The sequence below is a fragment of the Aethalodelphis obliquidens genome, unplaced genomic scaffold (genome assembly GCF_003676395.1).
Source record: "Aethalodelphis obliquidens isolate GAN/ISIS:26980383/991018 unplaced genomic scaffold, ASM367639v1 scaffold36, whole genome shotgun sequence".
Taxonomy (NCBI): domain Eukaryota; kingdom Metazoa; phylum Chordata; class Mammalia; order Artiodactyla; family Delphinidae; genus Aethalodelphis; species Aethalodelphis obliquidens.
In genome coordinates this window covers 11,388,526-11,406,346 of record NW_020837980.1, presented here as the reverse complement: position 1 = coordinate 11,406,346, position 17,821 = coordinate 11,388,526, and the positions used below count along the sequence as shown (strand labels likewise).

Sequence of the window (17,821 nt, the reverse complement as noted above, 5' to 3'; positions counted from 1 at the left end):
TCCTGCTTCCAACGCTACACAGACAACCACTTCTCAGCAGTTCTGATAAGATGTGTTTGCCAATTTTATCTGAATTTATTAAGCTTAAAATATATTTTAACTCCATGCTATAAAATATGAAGAATTCCTCTCCTTCCCTTTATGTTTTTTCCCAATTTTTGTGGTTTTTCTATGTACTTATTTTTAAAGTTCCCATAAATATCAGTTATATTGAGAATTATAAATAATATATTAAACCATTTCTAATTCCATAAACCTAGACTCCTCACAGTATTAAATAAGACAATGAACGATCCTAGACTTCCCACTACCGGTTTTCCTGCTGTTTCTCTCCTCTACTTCCGTCTGCTGTGCCTTTACTTCTACCCTATCCTGAGGGAGGACAAATGCTCAGAATAATAACTGACTTCCCTAGGCCTCATGGACTTGAACAACAGAGGTCAGGAGAGGTCACAGAGCACTCCAATACTCACTTTCTCTGATTTTCTTTCCTCCACCAAGAAGTGTCAAGAGAGAACCCTAGACTAAAATGCCATCATTCCCAGCAGGCGATAAGAGTGAGCCCAAGACACTGGGTCCAAAATCATGTCTCTCTGGGCCTACCCTGCTCCACTGAGGGTATTCAAGTGGGTGAACTGTGCACAGAGTTAAGACTCAGCTTTCTCTGATCAACTTAAACCCATCAATAGAGGTCAAGAAAGACCCACAGGTACTCAAGTAAGATTTTGATTCTCCAGTTTGCCTCCATGACAAGGGGTCATGAGGAAGCCCAGTCATGACCCCTCCTAATTTTGACACTCACAGTCTCACCAACACTATCTGTCTTGAAATCTATCAGGACTAACCTCATTACGTCAGTTACCTAAAAAGTCCCGGAATTCCAGATGATCTCTCATTCCCCTTCTTCTAATTTTCATTCTCTAATTTCCATATACCTCTAATTATCAACTTTTTCTCTCAGACTCCAATTTTGAAATCTGCCCCCTTTCAGTTTGTCCCCTGGAACTCAGAGTCCCTCATCTCCAAAACTGTCCATATTCTCAAACTCATAAACCAGCATTCTCTTCACGGCTGCAGCCTCACCAAAATCTGGGTTTCTCCTGAGGACAATGCTTCCCCCAAAAGCATCTCATGTGGTAACTGTTGACTTTTTCTCACAACTCTCTGGATATAGGGTGAGTTCTTGCTCCTCTTTTAGCTTCCAGAGCATTCTCCCCATTTCCTCCCTTCCCAAATAAAGCAGCTCCAAGTTTCATGTCATCTGACCCTAACACAGAACTGTCCCTCATCTGCCACACGTCCCCTGAGTTGGAACTCCTCACTTCCAATGGTTTTAGCTCCTCTCTCCAGTGTCAACACTGTTCCTGTCTTGAATCACAGTCTTGATGAAGTCTCAGACTTCGTGAGCAGAGAACTGAACTCTTAAATCTTCCCCCCCAAACCTGTTCTACCCAGTCCTCTCTGTTGCTTTCTCCTTAAATGATGCATCCAATTCTCAGGAAATCATATTGGTCTGCAAAGTATACATAGACAGTCCCTCAGCTAACTGGCCTATTTCCTGTCTAGCTTGTGGTCTATTTTCTGTCTAACTTGTATTCTTTGAACTTTCAACTCAGAGGTTCCTACCTACATCCCAGGCTCCTTCTAAGTGCATCCTGAATGACAGCTCCTGCCACCCTGTTCTATCCCTGGAGACACTCCCATTCCCTTCATATGACACATAAATAATCAGAGTATATTGACACCCACTTCTCCAATCCTCCCTCTCCACATCTTCCTCACCCTTAAGGGAGTTCTATCATTGCATCTATATTGACTGTCCTTTCAGCGGGAGGGAGAATAAGTAGATAAACATGGCTGTTCATTCTATTCTCTTGAACCAGAAACTCCATATCACCCATAAGGCCTCTTGTGTCTCTAAAATCCTTTCATACTTTTATTGTATCCCTAAGCTACAAAATAATAATAAGGGTAGATCTAGTTTTAAATGTACATCTTGAATTTTCTTAACCTCAGTTCCATAACAGAAGCTACTTTTTAAACACTTCATTCTCTAAGAAGACATAAAGAAAATTTGTGTTTGTGTTCTAACTTAGGACACGTTGGGTGACATAAACATTAGACTAAGGAGGCCTCCTGAATCTGGGAAACTGATTTTTTGGATAACATCTGGCAATACAAACAGCCTTTAAGGACTAGTGTCTTTCGGGACTTCCTTGGTGGGAAGAATCCGCCTGCCAATGCAAGGGATACGGGTTCGAGCCCTGGTCCGGGAAGATCCCACATGCCGCGGAGCAACTAAGCCCATGCACCACAACTACTGTGCCTGCGCTTTAGAGCCCGCCAGCCATAACTACTGAGCCCACGTGCCACTATTACTGAAGCCCACGCACCTAGAGCCCATGCTCTGCAGCAAGAGAAGCCACTGCAATGGGAAGCCCGCGCACCGCAACCAAGAGTAGCCCCTGCTCGACGCAACTAGAGAAATCCCATGCACAGCAACAAAGACCCAACGCAACCAAAAATAAATAAATTAATTAATTTAAAAATACTGAAAAAAAAGGACTAGTGATTTTCTAATATTGACTTTTCACACTTTGACTTAGACATTTGTTTTTAAGAGAGAGTTCAGTTGCCATTGAATTGCTGAAAAAAAAATCCAACAATCTTTGCTACATGATTTTTAATTACCTGATTAAGTTTGTCAGTACTCTGAACAAAATGAGCAAATATATGACATGAGTCAAAAAGCAGGGAATGAATTGAAATCAAGTGATGGCATATTAGTGAGTAATCTATTTTAAAAGAATCATGTCTGGAATGAATAGGAAGAGGTAAAGAACAATTCCAAAATAGATTTAAAAGATTTACTCTTCTTTCACATGAAGTGATAAATTTGAATAAAATACTTAAATATTCACATAAGAAGATAAGAATTTCAGTCTTGAAATAATCCTGATATCAAAGCAGAAATTCAATGGAATTAAATAGATTTTCATAATAGGAAATTTTTAGCATCATGTGGAAAAGATTTGGGAAATATGCCCTTATTTTGCATAAGTGAAAAGAGAAATTGCTGTTTTAACAAGTTAACATAAAAATAAAGCTGGTTCTAATATCCTACTTTGAAGGTTGTTTATAAATGTCCCTCTGAGGAAAATCTCAAATGCCACTGTTCCTTCAGAAATACCATCAGTGAACATTTTTTTACCTTGAGTAAAGAAAAATGTTGAGGTTCTTAAAGACAAGGAAATATTACCTGCAGTAAGTACCTCTATTGATTTTAAAAACAATTAAGTTGTAGTGTGTTCTCCAATTCTGCGAAGCATGATATAAAAGAGCATTATAGTTTAGTTTTCAATTCATCATCATTCAAAACTTTGGAATTTTGGTCCGTCTCTTTGCCCTCATTTTCCTTCCCTGTAAACTTGGCCTCAAGCATAGTTTCTGAAGAGGCATTTTCCTCTGGCAGACGATACTTCCTCAAAATAATGAGGATTAAAAAGGCTGGAATATAGCTTGATCCTCTTAGCACTGCTGGCAATCCAAGGTAGATGTATCTATCAAAAAAAGTTAAAACATATTAAAACTTATAAAGATAGTTTTGCATATTGTTAATTATTAATATTTTACTCTCATAAGGAGAGCAGCAGCTAATTGTTTTGCACGTCAACCTAATGAATTAACCTCATGAACTCACTTATGAATTCTAATTTTGTTAAAATGAGTTTTGGGATTTTTTTATCCAGACGATCGAAATTTATTTCCCTCTTTGCTAATCTTCTGTTACTGTTTTTATTTTATCTTTTTACATTGAATAGACTCCTCAACTTAAATTTAATACTGACAGGGATAGCAGTTTTATTTCAATATTTAATAAGAATGCTTCCAAAAATCACCACTAATTATAATATTTACTCCTGTGTTTTCTTAGATGATCTTAATCAGGTTAAGGAAGTTTCTTTCTCCTCTTTTGAGTTTGCTCAGAGTTTTAGTTGTGAATTTGTAAAATATCACTAAATCATTTTTCTGTACGTAATTAGCAGAATATCCAAGATTATTATTATAATTCTATAACAAACTCTATTTGTTAGTTTTTATATCTTTTTGGATTCAATTTGATAATTTTTTGCATGTATATTTACAAGTAAAATCAGCTTATACTTTTTTCCTTATACTGAACTTGTCTAATGTCAATATCAAGGTTGCACTAGCTTCGTAAAATGAATTGGGAAATTTTCCCTCTTTTTCCGTTTCTAGGAATAACTTGTATAATGCAGGAATCATCAGTTCATTGAAGGTTTGTAATACTTGCCTTAAAAGCTTCTGGACTTGATGTCTTTGGAAGATGAGAATTTTTGACTGATTCAAATTTTTTAAATGGCTATGAAAATATTCATGTTTTCTATATATTTATAGTAAAATTTGATAATACATATTAATCTAGAAAACTATTTAACGTGTTTCCAAATTATTATGTATAAAATTCCTAAGTATCTGTACTTACAGTTCCTTTTTAGTTCCTAATAGTGTTTATTTATGCCTCTTCTCTTTCTTTATTTGCCTTTCCAGATTATTGTTATTATTATATTTCAATCTTTTAGAAAACACAGCTTTTTTGGGGTTACCTCTATGGTGTGTAGTCTATTTATTAACTTCTGCTTCTTATATTCATGTTCTACTTCTAAAATTTTCTTTTATTAGGAAACATTTCAAGAATTCAGGAAAAAAAGAGTTAAGCATATTTGTACTCACCATCCAGGTTTTTTAAATGATTAAATTTTGCCATTTTTGTTTCAGACCAGGTTAAAAGAAAATATTTAATTCCTGTGATCCTACTACATTCTAACCCATCCCAGGTGTAACACTATGTTGAATTTTATGGATTTTGTTCCTAGTTTATTTTTATAGCTTTACAAAGTATGCATGTATCCATTCGTAATTTATACAATTATTGTATATATTTTTACATTTTAAATAATTGGCATAATACTATATTTTTATTTTGGAAGTTTTTCTATCAGCCCACCATTTTAAAACTAGGCTCATACATGTAGTTCTACATCATTTATTTTTAACTGTTGAACAACGCTGTGATGTATGAACATGAAAGCAACTCTTCTGCCCGTTTCCTGTTTATCCATTTCTGTCCCCCTCTAACTTTAAAACCCTAATTATAGGAATGAAATCACTAAACAATTGAAACTAACTCCTGACTTAACGCTTTCTTTAACGCACACCATGCTTTGCCTAGCCTGTTGATTCTTTTCCTAGTTAAAAAGAAGTAAGAGTGAAGAATTAAATAGATAAAGAATGGTTAGCTCTCTGCTCCCAACAGCTCGCTTAGCAATCCTGCAGGCAGATCATTCAGGCAAGATAACATCCGAAGATAGAGTCAGCCAGTCTGCACTGGGTGGGAATGATGCAGAACAATCTCCTGCCTCCATGATTCACTGAGATTCTTCCCACCCTCCCCCTCCCCCCAAACACTTTTTCCTTTAAAAACTGTCATGGCTAAGCAGAATCTTCGGAGTTGGTCTCTGGACACGAGTCCACCTTCTCCCCAGATTGGCAGCTTTTCTGACTAAAGCACCTTTCTTTTCTACTGACACTGCCTCTCAGTGTATTGGCTTTTGAGTGGCTAGCAGCCGAACCTGAGTTCGGTAGCAAACACACCACGGCTTATTATCCATTTTCCTGTGGGACGCTTTTGTTCAAAATTTTTTAAATATCAACAAAACTGCAACAAACCTTTGTTGCCATGTCTCCTTGTGCATGTGAGCAAGAGTTTCTCTAAACTATGTGTAAGCATCTTAGAGGATGCAGCTTAGTAAATATTGCCCAAAGGTTCTTTTCAATAGTTTTTATTCACCGCCAGCAGTGTATGAGAGTTCCAGATGCTTCCAGTTTGTGTTCTATCATTCTTCACTGTCTATGGTGTTTTCTGTTGCAAACATTTTTAAAAATTTTATATGTAGTCACATTTGATAATTTCTTGCTCTCTGGTTTGTGTTTTTGTTTCAACCCAAACCCAGCGCAATAAGGACCATAAAGATATTAGGATCCATGGTTGTTGATGACCTATCTGCTATTGGTCTAATTGTTATTTCTTTATAAGCCACATGTTTATTTCTCTGGGTAGTGTTTATGTTTTTTCTTTATCTTGAGCATTTGTAATTTCACTGTGATATGTCTATTTAATTTATTCCATTAGGCATTTGAAGTGCACTTTTGATCTGAAAATGTATGACTCTGTTAAATTCTAACGAATTCTAAGCCATTAGTTCTTTAATTTATCTCTGCCATTTCCTCTATTCTCTGTTCTAGAAAATTTCTGAGATATATCCTTTAATTGCTAATTGGTCTTTAACATTACTTATGTAGTTCATTTTTGTTGAATCAGTTCAAATCATTGATTTACATTCTAGATAAATTCTTCTGTACTCTCTTCCATTTCACCAATTCTTATCTTATGTTGACTTGAAATTTATTATGTATTTAGGATTCTTTTTATTTCACTGCTATCCATTTAATCTCTAATATTTCCAAGAGTTCTTTTTGATATTCTTATTTCTGCTAGAATTTTTTCATAATTTCTTATTCATTTTTTAATGGGTATTATGCCATCAATTTATTATTTTTAAACCTATCGAGCTGGTTAAACATACTTATTTTAAAGTCTTTGTCAGATTCTTATATTAGATTAAATTTAATCTGGAATCAATCATGTTTCAATTGGTAGTTTATGTGCTTGTCTTTCTTACTGTTGGATTTATTCATGTATTTTAACATTTCAGTTTACAAGCTCTTCTTGAGTATTTTGTTGTTGTTCTTTGATTATTTTGGTTTTCTTTGCTGTTCTATTTCTCTGTATTTACTCCTCCAAATTTGATCATTCTCCCTTTGCTTTTCCCTGTCCCCCAGGTTCTTAGGCCTTTCCTAGTTCTTTTCATAGTGATACTGGGAATAATCACAGAGGGAGTAGATCACTCGGTCTAGTTCTTGGATGTATCTGTATCTTATTCCCTCCTTAGAATCACAGCAATAACGTGCAAAAGGGTTTCTTTTTAAATCTCTTTTACAATGAGGTTTGCATTATTTTCCCATGGTTGCTGTTAGTTGGGTTAAAAAAAATCACGATAGGGCTTCTCTGGTGGCGCAGTGGTTGAGAGTCCACCTGCCGATGCAGGGGACACGGGTTCGTGCCCTGGTCCAGGAAGATCCCACATGCCGCGGAGTGGCTGGGCCTGTGAGCCATGGCCGCTGAGCCTGCACGTCGGGAGCCTGTGCTCCACAACGGGAGAGGCCACAACAGTGAGAGGCCCGCGTACCGCAAATAAAAAAAAAAAAAAAAATCACGATATATCTACCAATAGATAATTTTTGCGCAATTGGATGGTTCAATCTTCTATATTCTCACTAATTTTTCATCTGTATTTTATATTCACTTGTAGAAGTGTGTTGAAATTTTCCTAATTGTAGATTTCTTCTTGTAATTTTGTGAATTTTTGTTTTATATATTTGAGTTTATGTTGACAGATTTATATGGATTCATGATTGTTATATATTTTTGGTGAAGTGCTTTTTTTATTATTAAGTAATATCCTTCTTTAATTCTATTAATTCTTTTCACTTTAAATTCTACTTTGTCTTACAGTCATTAATATAACCACAGAAGCTTGATTTAATATTTGTCTGGTATACATTTTCTGACCTTTATCTTCAACCTTTCTTTGCATTATATTTTTAGGCTCTCTCTTGTAAACAACATGTAGCTGGAATTTGGAAAATTTCAATATGAAAGGCATTATCTTTTAAGAAGCGAGTTCAATTGGTTTACACTTATTGTGAAACCTGGTATATTTAGGCTTTATTTTCAATTATTTTGTGTGTTTTTATTTTCCTATGCCTTACTTCCATCAAATTTTCCTTAATCCTTTCCCCACTTTTCATTAGATGGTAATAAATGTAAGTAATCATCCTTACATTTTTGGCCAATTTTTAAGTTAATCAGTATTTTGTTCTCAAGAATTGTAAAAGAGTCCTAGATCTTACCTGGATTTTAAGCTAACAAGTTAGCCTGCCATAGCTGCATGGAAACTGGCAGAAGATACAAGCCTCCTTGGTCAGAGACAAAGGACTTTTTTACAGCAATCAGCACAAGCTTCATGTTCAGGTTAGTTTTCACCCCCCAAGTCCCGAAGTGGGGACACAGGAGACCCAGGTGGATGTTGTGCACACACTGCGTTCAGGTCACAGCTAAGCAATCCTGAGTTTAGGAAATCCCTATCATTTAAATGGGTTGCAAGCAAATCTGCCAACATTTGCCCCAGAGGGGGATGTTACCTTTATCATCCTGGACAGAAAACTCTGCTCCAGAGGAAAAGACCATTTTTATCTTCCAAGGTCACTTACTGTTCAAACATCTTTGAAAAGATAGTTCAGAACAAAAGCTTCTGCTGACAAGATATGCCAAAATTCAAGGAACCCATGAAGAATTGTCCATCAACATGTAACTCTTGTTTCTACATTGTATTAGTTTCTGATGAATTTTCTCATGAGTACACTTCACTGGTCACTCTAATTCACCTGACTGACAGAGGATGGTACCAAATATAATAATTTTGTCTGAAATATCATTTAATCAAAGCTACTATAAACAGGAATCAAAGCAGCAGGATGAGGCCAACCTACACTAGGGATCCTTGGCTTTCCTCAATTGTGATGCAAACCCATTGCATGCACAGTATGTATCTGTGCCCACCTCCATATTACCCCTGTGGAACTTTAGGGGAAAGGGGAACTGATGAAAACATGAATCACATTCTGTCTGCTCTCTTCACAGTTCTTGACATATATCCTTTTACTGATCAAGAGAAGACCTTAGACTATTTTAAATAATGCTAAATCATTTTTAGAAAATGAGTTTTCTTACTGCCCCATAAGGAGAAATTAATATAAATTTAAACAAAATCCAGGTCTCTAAATGGAAAAGAATGTGAACATAAAAAGAGAAAAATGGAAGAGTTTTGTTAAAAAACAGGTTAATATTATCATATGAGGTTTGTTCAAAATCAGGTCTGTTATTAAAAAAAAAATAAAGCTTTAAGAGACATGAAGAATATTGTGCCAGTGAAATTTAATAAGGGAGAAAAAATACCATTTTAGAGATCAGAAGTGGATAGTGAAAGGAAGTAAGGATTTAACCTAGTAAGATGTTGAAATGATGTAGGATTAAATGGGGATACTTGAGAGTAATATAATTTAGATAGGTAGCTTTTGTACAGCCATGACCTTCAACAATATATTGATTGCAACCAATTTAAGGAACAAGCTTTTGAAAGCCACCCATGCTTATATTTATCAAGTACTTTGAAAATATTGAGGAAATAAAATTCTAGTATATAAATAAGAATTGGAGATACAGTACCACTATCTATTCTGGAAACAAAGGCAAAAGTAATCTAGTCCCTTGACAAAGAAAATGTTAGATATGAATGGTACCGTTTTACACACTGCCTATGCTTAGAAAGCAATTTAAAAAATTATCTTTACCTGAAGTTGGTGGAATCATATATCCTACATGCCCCTGACTCACCACATTTCAAAGTACCCCAGTGTAAACATGTGGAGTCCACTAAAGCTCCAAAATATATAGGTGCGGGAATTCCAGCTACAATTAAAAGGGAGAAAGAAGAATCCATTAGCAAGGGAAGAAGATATATTTTGTTTGGAAACATTTTAACTTTATTCGTAGAACAAATAAAGTTTAACAAAATATACATGTATTGCTTTAAATTTTACTTTTAGAAACTGGAAGTTACTGTTACTGTAAAGTTTTTAGATTATAAAAAATAAGTAATCGGAAGGATAAATGCAAAATAAAAATCATCAGTAGAGAAAAACACTGAATTAATGATTCTTTACATTTTTTTTCTGCAATGTTTTGGGCCAATCACATGCACATTATACTTTAACAAAGCATTTCCTGTTCCTTTGCTTTTCAAATTGCATTGATGAAAAGTAGAATTAAGGTCAGATAGGTCTTTTTCAAATAAAAAAGAGAAGTTCTCTATTTCTTTTTGTTCTTCATTCTCACACTAATTACAAAGTGCTGTTTACAAGCAGAAGGGATATTTGCTAGACTGTTACTCTGAGGGAGTGATTTCATCTACTTAGTATTTAATAGTGGTCTGATGTGATGTTGGGAAAAATAACTATTTTTACCTAATACCCTTGTGCAAAATGCATGTAATCCCACACCAAGAGACTTCTCTTCAGGCTTGATACACCTAAAAAATAAATGAATTCATAAATTTAAAAAGTAGACATTTAAAATCTACCACAGTTTCTTAAAAGAACTCTTTGTGTGCTAGTAACACACTGAGCCTTAGAAAATTTTCCTGCCTGCTCAGGTCTTAGTTATTCAAGGCCTGATTATCCAGTTCATAACCTTCACAGGAGCCCCACCTCTGGTCCTTGGCATTTTATCCATCACTTTTTGCTCATTCATTTCTATCATAAAGTTATCAAGGAAGAAAATGTTTCATATCAGTTGATTTCTACCCCAGTATCCTCTTCTTGAATAGTATTTCTTGATTCTGACGGTTAAAACTTTAGCCTAAAACAAGAACAGTACAACCCTAGGTGTATTTAAATTATTTCTATTAACAAAATACAGAAAAGCCAAGAATTTAAAAAAATAAATGTAAGGAGAAAAGAAAGCCAGAATAAAAATTTTCAAAGGAAAGTGATGAAAAAAATCCAAAGCAAACATATTTTAAGTGACTTGGTATCTTTTCAAGAGTGGCATAGATTCCTCCATTCTCTCCAGAAATTCCCTGATGTTTTCACTGTTGCCTGAAATTCCTATGAGTAGAAATGAAGACTATAATTCCCCAATGGCACTTTTTGTGCTCCACTCACTTCATCAGCAGCATGGCTACCTGCTCCAAGAATTCACTTGGAGAGTTCCTCTGTATTCCCTTCCCTTCTTTGATTAACTCAAAGCTGAGAAAATGAAAGCAGCTTTCTTCACAAAAGGACGTAGTACATTTTTAGCAAAAACATCATATTATTGGCATTTTCTTGGCATAAGTATTTTACCAATTCAAATAACTCTTCAGCGTCATAGACTGAAATACAGTTGATCTGGTCATTATCTATCTAACACGTAGGTTATTTAGACAGCATCAAGGATTTTACTGAGAAGGAAGTAAGAAAAGCCAGGAGACCTAGCATGACCCTCTTGCTCCCACAGTTACCATTTAATACAGAAAATAGGGCATTTAAATTTCACTGAAGAATTTTTCTTTCTCCTCTATTTCTAATATACCACCTTATGATCTCACAAAAGTATGAAATCCTTATAGCTAAGAAATTGTAAACAGTTTAAACTGTTCTCCAAATGCTGTCACTATTTGACATTGATAACAACATTAATTCTAGAATCCAGAAATAAGAAAGAAAAATTAAAATTCAAATTATGGGAAAATGCTGAGAGAAATTAAAATAGTTCTTAAAAACTGGCAGAGTAGCATAGATGTTGCATCCCTCTACCATCATGGTAGGAGATCCAGGAAGATTCCACAAAAATAGAGAAAAGGATAAGTATATCCCTAAAAATTCAGGTGTTAAATCCAACAATGTGATCTTGGCAAGAGCTGGAGGAAGAGAGTAAAGATATGAAGAGATATGAGAGCATGATTAAGTATTCATCTTAATAGAAAGTAGATATTATTACTGAAAAGTTTTGAAATTGATAAGTAAAACAGAAATGTAGCTAAGAATTTCAATAATCAGGCTAGCCATTGGAAAGATTTGACTTTTAAAGCAGCAGAAGAAAATCCAATAAATACAATGGAAAGCAAAAACAGAAGCAAAAAGTCAAATAAATAGAATATATGAAATAAAGTGGCAAAAGAGCCCTATCACATTAATTACAATAAATCTAAGTGGGTTAAACTCACCAATCTGAAATTACAAAATCCGATCTAGCATATTGTCTATAAAGTGACATAGAAGATTGAAGATTGAAAAGAAAGGGAAGGAAAAAGGTGTAACAGGAAGCAGTGAACCAAAAGAAAGCCAGTACTGCAATTTTAATAAGAGACAAAATAGAATTGCCTGAAAGAAATGACTAAAAGATAAAGAAGAAAATTAAGTGCTGCTAATAATAGAAGTATAATGATAAAGACACATTTACATCCTACAATATAGCCTCCAAATATATAAATTAAAAAACTGACAGAATTATAGGAAGAAGTACATCAGCAATTTTAAAAGATTTTAACATCCATCCTCAAAAAACTGTTGAATTAAGCAGACCAAAAACAAGCATAGATCTACAAAATTTAGATAACACAGTGATTAACTTCAATCCAAGAAATATGGAAACTGTATATCCAAAATACAGAAGTTACACTTTCTTTTCAGAAACACATGAAACACTCAAAAATTGAACATGCATTATGCCCCAAAGAAAGCCTCAATATTTCCCCCCAAACCCCACATCTGTCAGATTATATTCTCTGAACGTGAAAATGAAATAACAATAATAAAGGATACCTATAGAAATTTCTCATAGATATGGAAATTATATAACACATAAATAAATTTTTGTGTGGTGGAGCAAACATAAAAGATATTACAAAAGAGTTGGAAGTAAGCTTCATGGAAAATACTAGTTCAGATATAACTAAAGCAATACTTGCAAGGAAATGTATGATTTTATTTACATTAATCAAAATGAGCAAATTATCTAAGTGTTAAACTCAAATAGTTGAATAAAGAAAAACAGAGCAAGCCCAAAAGGAAAAAATTTTTTAAATAAATAAAATAAAGAGCAGAAATAGATGAAATAAAGATTATCAAAGCCAAAAACTGGTTCTTTAAAAAAGAAATATATATATATATATATTCTCTGATATATATATATATATATCAGAGAATATCAGAATGATAAAAGAATATTATAAACACCATACACTAACAAGTATACAACTGGTATAAGCAGATATGGAAAATGTGAATAGACACTAACATTAAATAAATGAAAATAATAACCAAGTATCACTGACCAAATAAGCCCAAAGTACAAATAGTTTTACAGGTGAATTCATAAAACTTTCAACAAACAGATATTTAATGCAAGTTGTTCCAGAAGTTTAAAAATAGAAAATTTGTTAATTTATTTTGTGGGCCTAGAAAGATTCCAAAAATAACAAACAAAAAAGAATAGAAAATAAAAGGTACGTTTTACTTATCAACATAGATATAATAATTTTAAATAAATTATTATCTAAATCAAATCATATATAAAAATATATTGTGATTAAGTGTGGTTTTTCTTAGATATGCAAGCAGTTCAATGTAGAAAAAAACTATCACTTTTTTCCACTACACTAAAAGTACTGAGTTGGAAGATTATATGTAAATTTTTTCCTAGATGAAGAAAAATATATTGATAGTTGAATACTGATTCTATTATTAAAAACTCAGAAACTAGATGAAAACTCATACTAAAAATCTATAGCAAGCATCATATTTAATGGAAAAATTTTACATGGTTTCCATTAAAATTAGAAAAGAACAAGAATACTCACTATCACCAAATAGTTTAACACAGTTTTGGAGGTCCAACCTGATGCTGTAAGAAAATTTTTAAAACCTAAGATGTGTAAGGTTTGGAAGTGAAGAGATAAAACTCTCCATATGTGCACATATTTCTACATAGAAAACCTAACAAAATCAACAAGTTATTAGAAAAATAAGAAAAGTTGCTGGATAAAAAGTAAACTTTAAAAACTCAACAGCATTCCTCTAAACCAACAATAACCAACCAGAAAATATAAAAGAAAATAACACCATGTTAAATTACAAATAAGTACATGTCCATATATGTATGCTTGGATATATATGGGTACATATATATTTGCAATTGTACATGGTAACATTTTGTGTGTGTATATACATATTATATGTGTGTGTGTGTGTGTGTGTGTGTGTGTGTAGTATCTATAAAGGAAATTTTAAATAAATGAAAAAATATTCCATGTTCACAAATATTTGATGTCAGAGTTTCTCCAATTAATATATAGAATCCATACAATCAAATTCATATGTGAGTATAAAGATCCATGCATTGATAGCTAAATCAATTTAGGAAGAAAAGAATAAAGGAAGAGTGAAGGTGAAAGTGTTGGGTGGGTGAGGAAGAGCTACTGTATAAGACATGAACATATGCAATGTCACTGGTATGAGAACAAATAAACTGTGGAACAGAATAAGAATGAAAATGGCCCATGTTATATAAAAACTTTAAATACGATAAAGATGACACCACAAATCAATGGAATAAAGACCTCTCATTTGTGCTATGATGCTGGGAAAGCTACTTTATTTTCTGGAGAAAAATAACACTGAATATCTCTCTCTCTTGAGCCACACATAAAGATAGACTTGTGATGACTTAAAGAACTAGGTAAAGCTGTATAGCTGGTAGGATAAAATTTAGGGGAATACTTTTATAAATTAGGAATATGGGAACCCTTTTGAAATGTGACTCCCCAATACACAAACCCTAAGGCAAGAAAATTGTTAGATTTCACTACAACAAAATTTAGGATTTAATTTCATAAAAAATACTATGAAAAAATTCAAAGGAAAGATGAGAGACCAGGAAAAGATAATTGTAGCGAGTAAACAATATTACATTAATGTCTATAATTCACCAAGAAAAGTATAGGAATTATAATGAAAATGGGCAAAAATAATGAATAAGCATCTTGAGGCAGAAGCATTAATAGCTAGAAAAAAGTTTGAAGAAATTCTTAAACTCATTGAATTAGGAAATCACGTATTAAAACATCAGTGAGCTACCATTTTACACCCATTGGAAGAGTCAAAGTCAGAAAGTTCAATAATTCTAAGTGTTGGTGAGGCTATAAGGAAGTAGAAATTCCCATGCATTGATGGTACGAGAATAACTCATAAGTACTAGCAGTACTTGGTGAATTTATGTATCCATGTGCCTTTTGAACCAAAACAAATTTATGGCACAACACTATTTGTGTGAATATAAAACACAACACACAAAAAACTTAATATTTTACAAAGGAAAATACGTATTTAAGAACATATGTCTATCATATTAATATAGATGTTGGTGGTAATAGGAAGTGGGGAATGGAATGAAAAAAAATTAAAATAAAGTGAAATAAAACAAGAGGGAAACCTTACCTCACCTAGGATAAACTATGAACTGAGAATTATGATCAACTTAACTCTGCTTCAAGATGAAGAAAAGAGAAAACAATGCACTTTGCTTACTAGGCATGTTTAGAATTGTTTACAAGGCATGAAGCTGCTGTAATTGGAAAAATACATGTAATAAACCTAAGTCTGAATCCTAGCTCTGCAATTTCCTATTTTCAGTAAGCCCTTCAATGTTTGCGTCTCACAGTAGCCTTATAAGACAGTTGAGCATTCATTATATATCCATTTTTTAATTAAAGATAAAAGGAGCTCAGAAAGATCAATTGACCTGCCTTTTGCCCTGTGGGTAGTAATTGGTGAAACTGAGACTTCCTACAGCTTTAAACTCTGCTGTCCTATAGGTTGAACTATAAGAAATGACAGCTAGGCAACCACTCTGTACCTAGGAAAATGATCATTTCATATGGTTTACCCTAAAATATAAATGTGTCTCTTCTTGTGTTAAACAATGAGAGGTTCACTAATTTAACTCTAAGAAATAAGGTAGGAAAGATAGGGAGGGAAATACCAACAGATAAACATTTTTATTGCTAACTTTAAAATTTGGTAAAATTCAACAATGCTTAATGGGAAAATCTTAATAACTGGTATATATAGAGCACCAGGTTCTTAGATACTGTGGACTTAAGTGGCTTTCTTAGAAAAAGCTCCCTTACTAAATAACCAGAAATAAATCTAAATAAAGAAAATAATTCTTGTACCTCAGGAGAACCATATATCCAGGGATGGCAGATAAAGAATAGATGAAACTGCTGACCACCGACAAGATTAAAAAGTACTGGAGCATCATGGAACAGTCCTGTCCCTTGTCACATAGCCCAAGAACTGCAGATGAATTTCCTGGTGTTTGAATGCAGCTACAATTTTGGAACACCTGTCAAAAATAATATATTATCCTATTTAAGGAAGGAAAGTTTTGAATACAAATCTCAAATATTTTCTGCATGCCCAATTAGGTCAAGATAGACAGTTTATTCCCTTTGTTCTCATATCCTTTATTGTGTCTCAGGATTATCTCGTGAGACAAAACATAGAAGGTGGTTTCCGAAAAAGGGTATTTCTTTCTAAATTTGGGTACATTTGCAATAGCTCTGTTGCCTAAAAGTCATGCTTTCTAGAAACACATGCTGTTTTGCCACATGCTAAATATGACAAATAAAATTTGTTTCAGAATGCTCAGTTGAAATGTTTACTTACCAATAAACAAAGTTTTATTTCAAAATATATAGTTTATTTCACAAACAGAACAAAGTCAACCCTTTTTGAATTCTTATGTTCCCAGGTTTCAATAAGAATCAAAATTTGGAAGGTGGAGCTTCAAGATGGCAGAAGAGTAAGAAGTGGAGATCACCTTCCTCCCCATAAATACATCAGAAATATATCTACATGTGGAACAGCTCCTACAGAACACCTACTGAACGCTGGCAGAAGACCTCAGACCTCCCAAAAGGCAAGTAACTCCCCCACGTAGCTGGGTAGGGCAAAAGTAAAAACAGAGACAAAAGAATAGGGACGGGACCTGCACCAGTGGGAGGGAGCTGTGAAGGAGGAAAGGTTTCCTTCCGCACACTAGGAAGCCCCTTTGCGGGCGGAGACTGCGGGTGGCAGAGGGGGAAAGCTTCGGAGCCGCGAAGGAGAGCACAGCAACAGGGGTGCGGAGGGCAAAGCGGAGAGGTTCCGGCACAGAGGATCGGTGCCGACCAGCACTCACCAGCCCGAGAGGCTTGTCTGCTCACCCGCTGGGGTGGGCGGGGCTGGGAGCTGAGGCTCGGGCTGCAGAGGTCGGATCCCAGGGAGAGGCCTGGGGTTGGCCGTGTGAACACAGCCTGAAGGGGGTTAGTGCAACACGGCTAGCAGGGAGGGAGTCCGGGAAAAGTCTGGAGCTTCTGAAGAGACAAGAGACTTTTTCTTCGCTTTGTTTCCTGGTGCGCGAGGAGAGGGGATTAAGAGCGCTGCTTAAAGGAGCTCCAGAGACGGGCGCGAGCCGCAGCTAAAAGCACGGACCCCAGAGACGGGCATGAGACGCTAAGGCTGCTGCTGCCGCCACCAAGAAGCCTGTGTGCAAGCACAGGTCACTCTCCATACCTCCCCTCCTGAAAGCCTATGCAGCCCGCCACTGCCAGGGTCCCGGGATCCAGGGACAACTCCCCCAGGAGAATGCACGGCGCGCCTCAGGCTGGTGCAACGTCATGCTGGCCTCTGCCGCCGCAGGCTCAACCCACACTCCGTACCCCTCCCTCCCCCGGCCTGAATGAGCCAGAGCCCCCGAAGCAGCTGCTCCTTTAACCCCGTCCTGTCTGAGCGAAGAACAGACGCCCTCAGGCAACCTACACGCAAAGGCGGGGCCAAATCCGAAGCTGAGCCCCTGAGCTGTGCGAACAAAGAAGAGAAAGGGAAATCTCTCCCAGCAGCCTCAGATGCAGCGGATTAAAGCGCCACAATCAACTTGATGTACCTGCCTCTGTGGAATACATGAATAGACAATGAATCATCCCAAAATTGAGGAGGTGGACCTTGGGAGCAACTATATATATATATATATATA

The 17,821-nt window shown here is 35.3% G+C and overlaps 1 protein-coding gene across 3 annotated transcripts in view; it reads right to left on the bottom strand.

The window, feature by feature from the left end:
• Positions 1-3,049: 3,049 nt before the first annotated feature.
• The window catches only part of SLCO1A2 (solute carrier organic anion transporter family member 1A2), a 47,771-nt gene continuing 32,999 nt past the window's right edge, over positions 3,050-17,821 (bottom strand). Inside the window, exons 10-13 of one of the 3 annotated variants that reach the window (XM_027129242.1) lie at positions 15,978-16,150; positions 10,228-10,292; positions 9,556-9,673; positions 3,050-3,560 (exon numbers count right to left, since the gene is read on the bottom strand). In XM_027129242.1, coding sequence (XP_026985043.1) covers positions 3,344-3,560; positions 9,556-9,673; positions 10,228-10,292; positions 15,978-16,150 — 573 coding nt within the window. In that variant the 3' untranslated portion in view covers positions 3,050-3,343. The remainder of the gene's footprint in view (positions 3,561-9,555; positions 9,674-10,227; positions 10,293-15,977; positions 16,151-17,821) is intronic. The other 2 variants (XM_027129243.1, XM_027129241.1) reach the window with 2 other exon arrangements.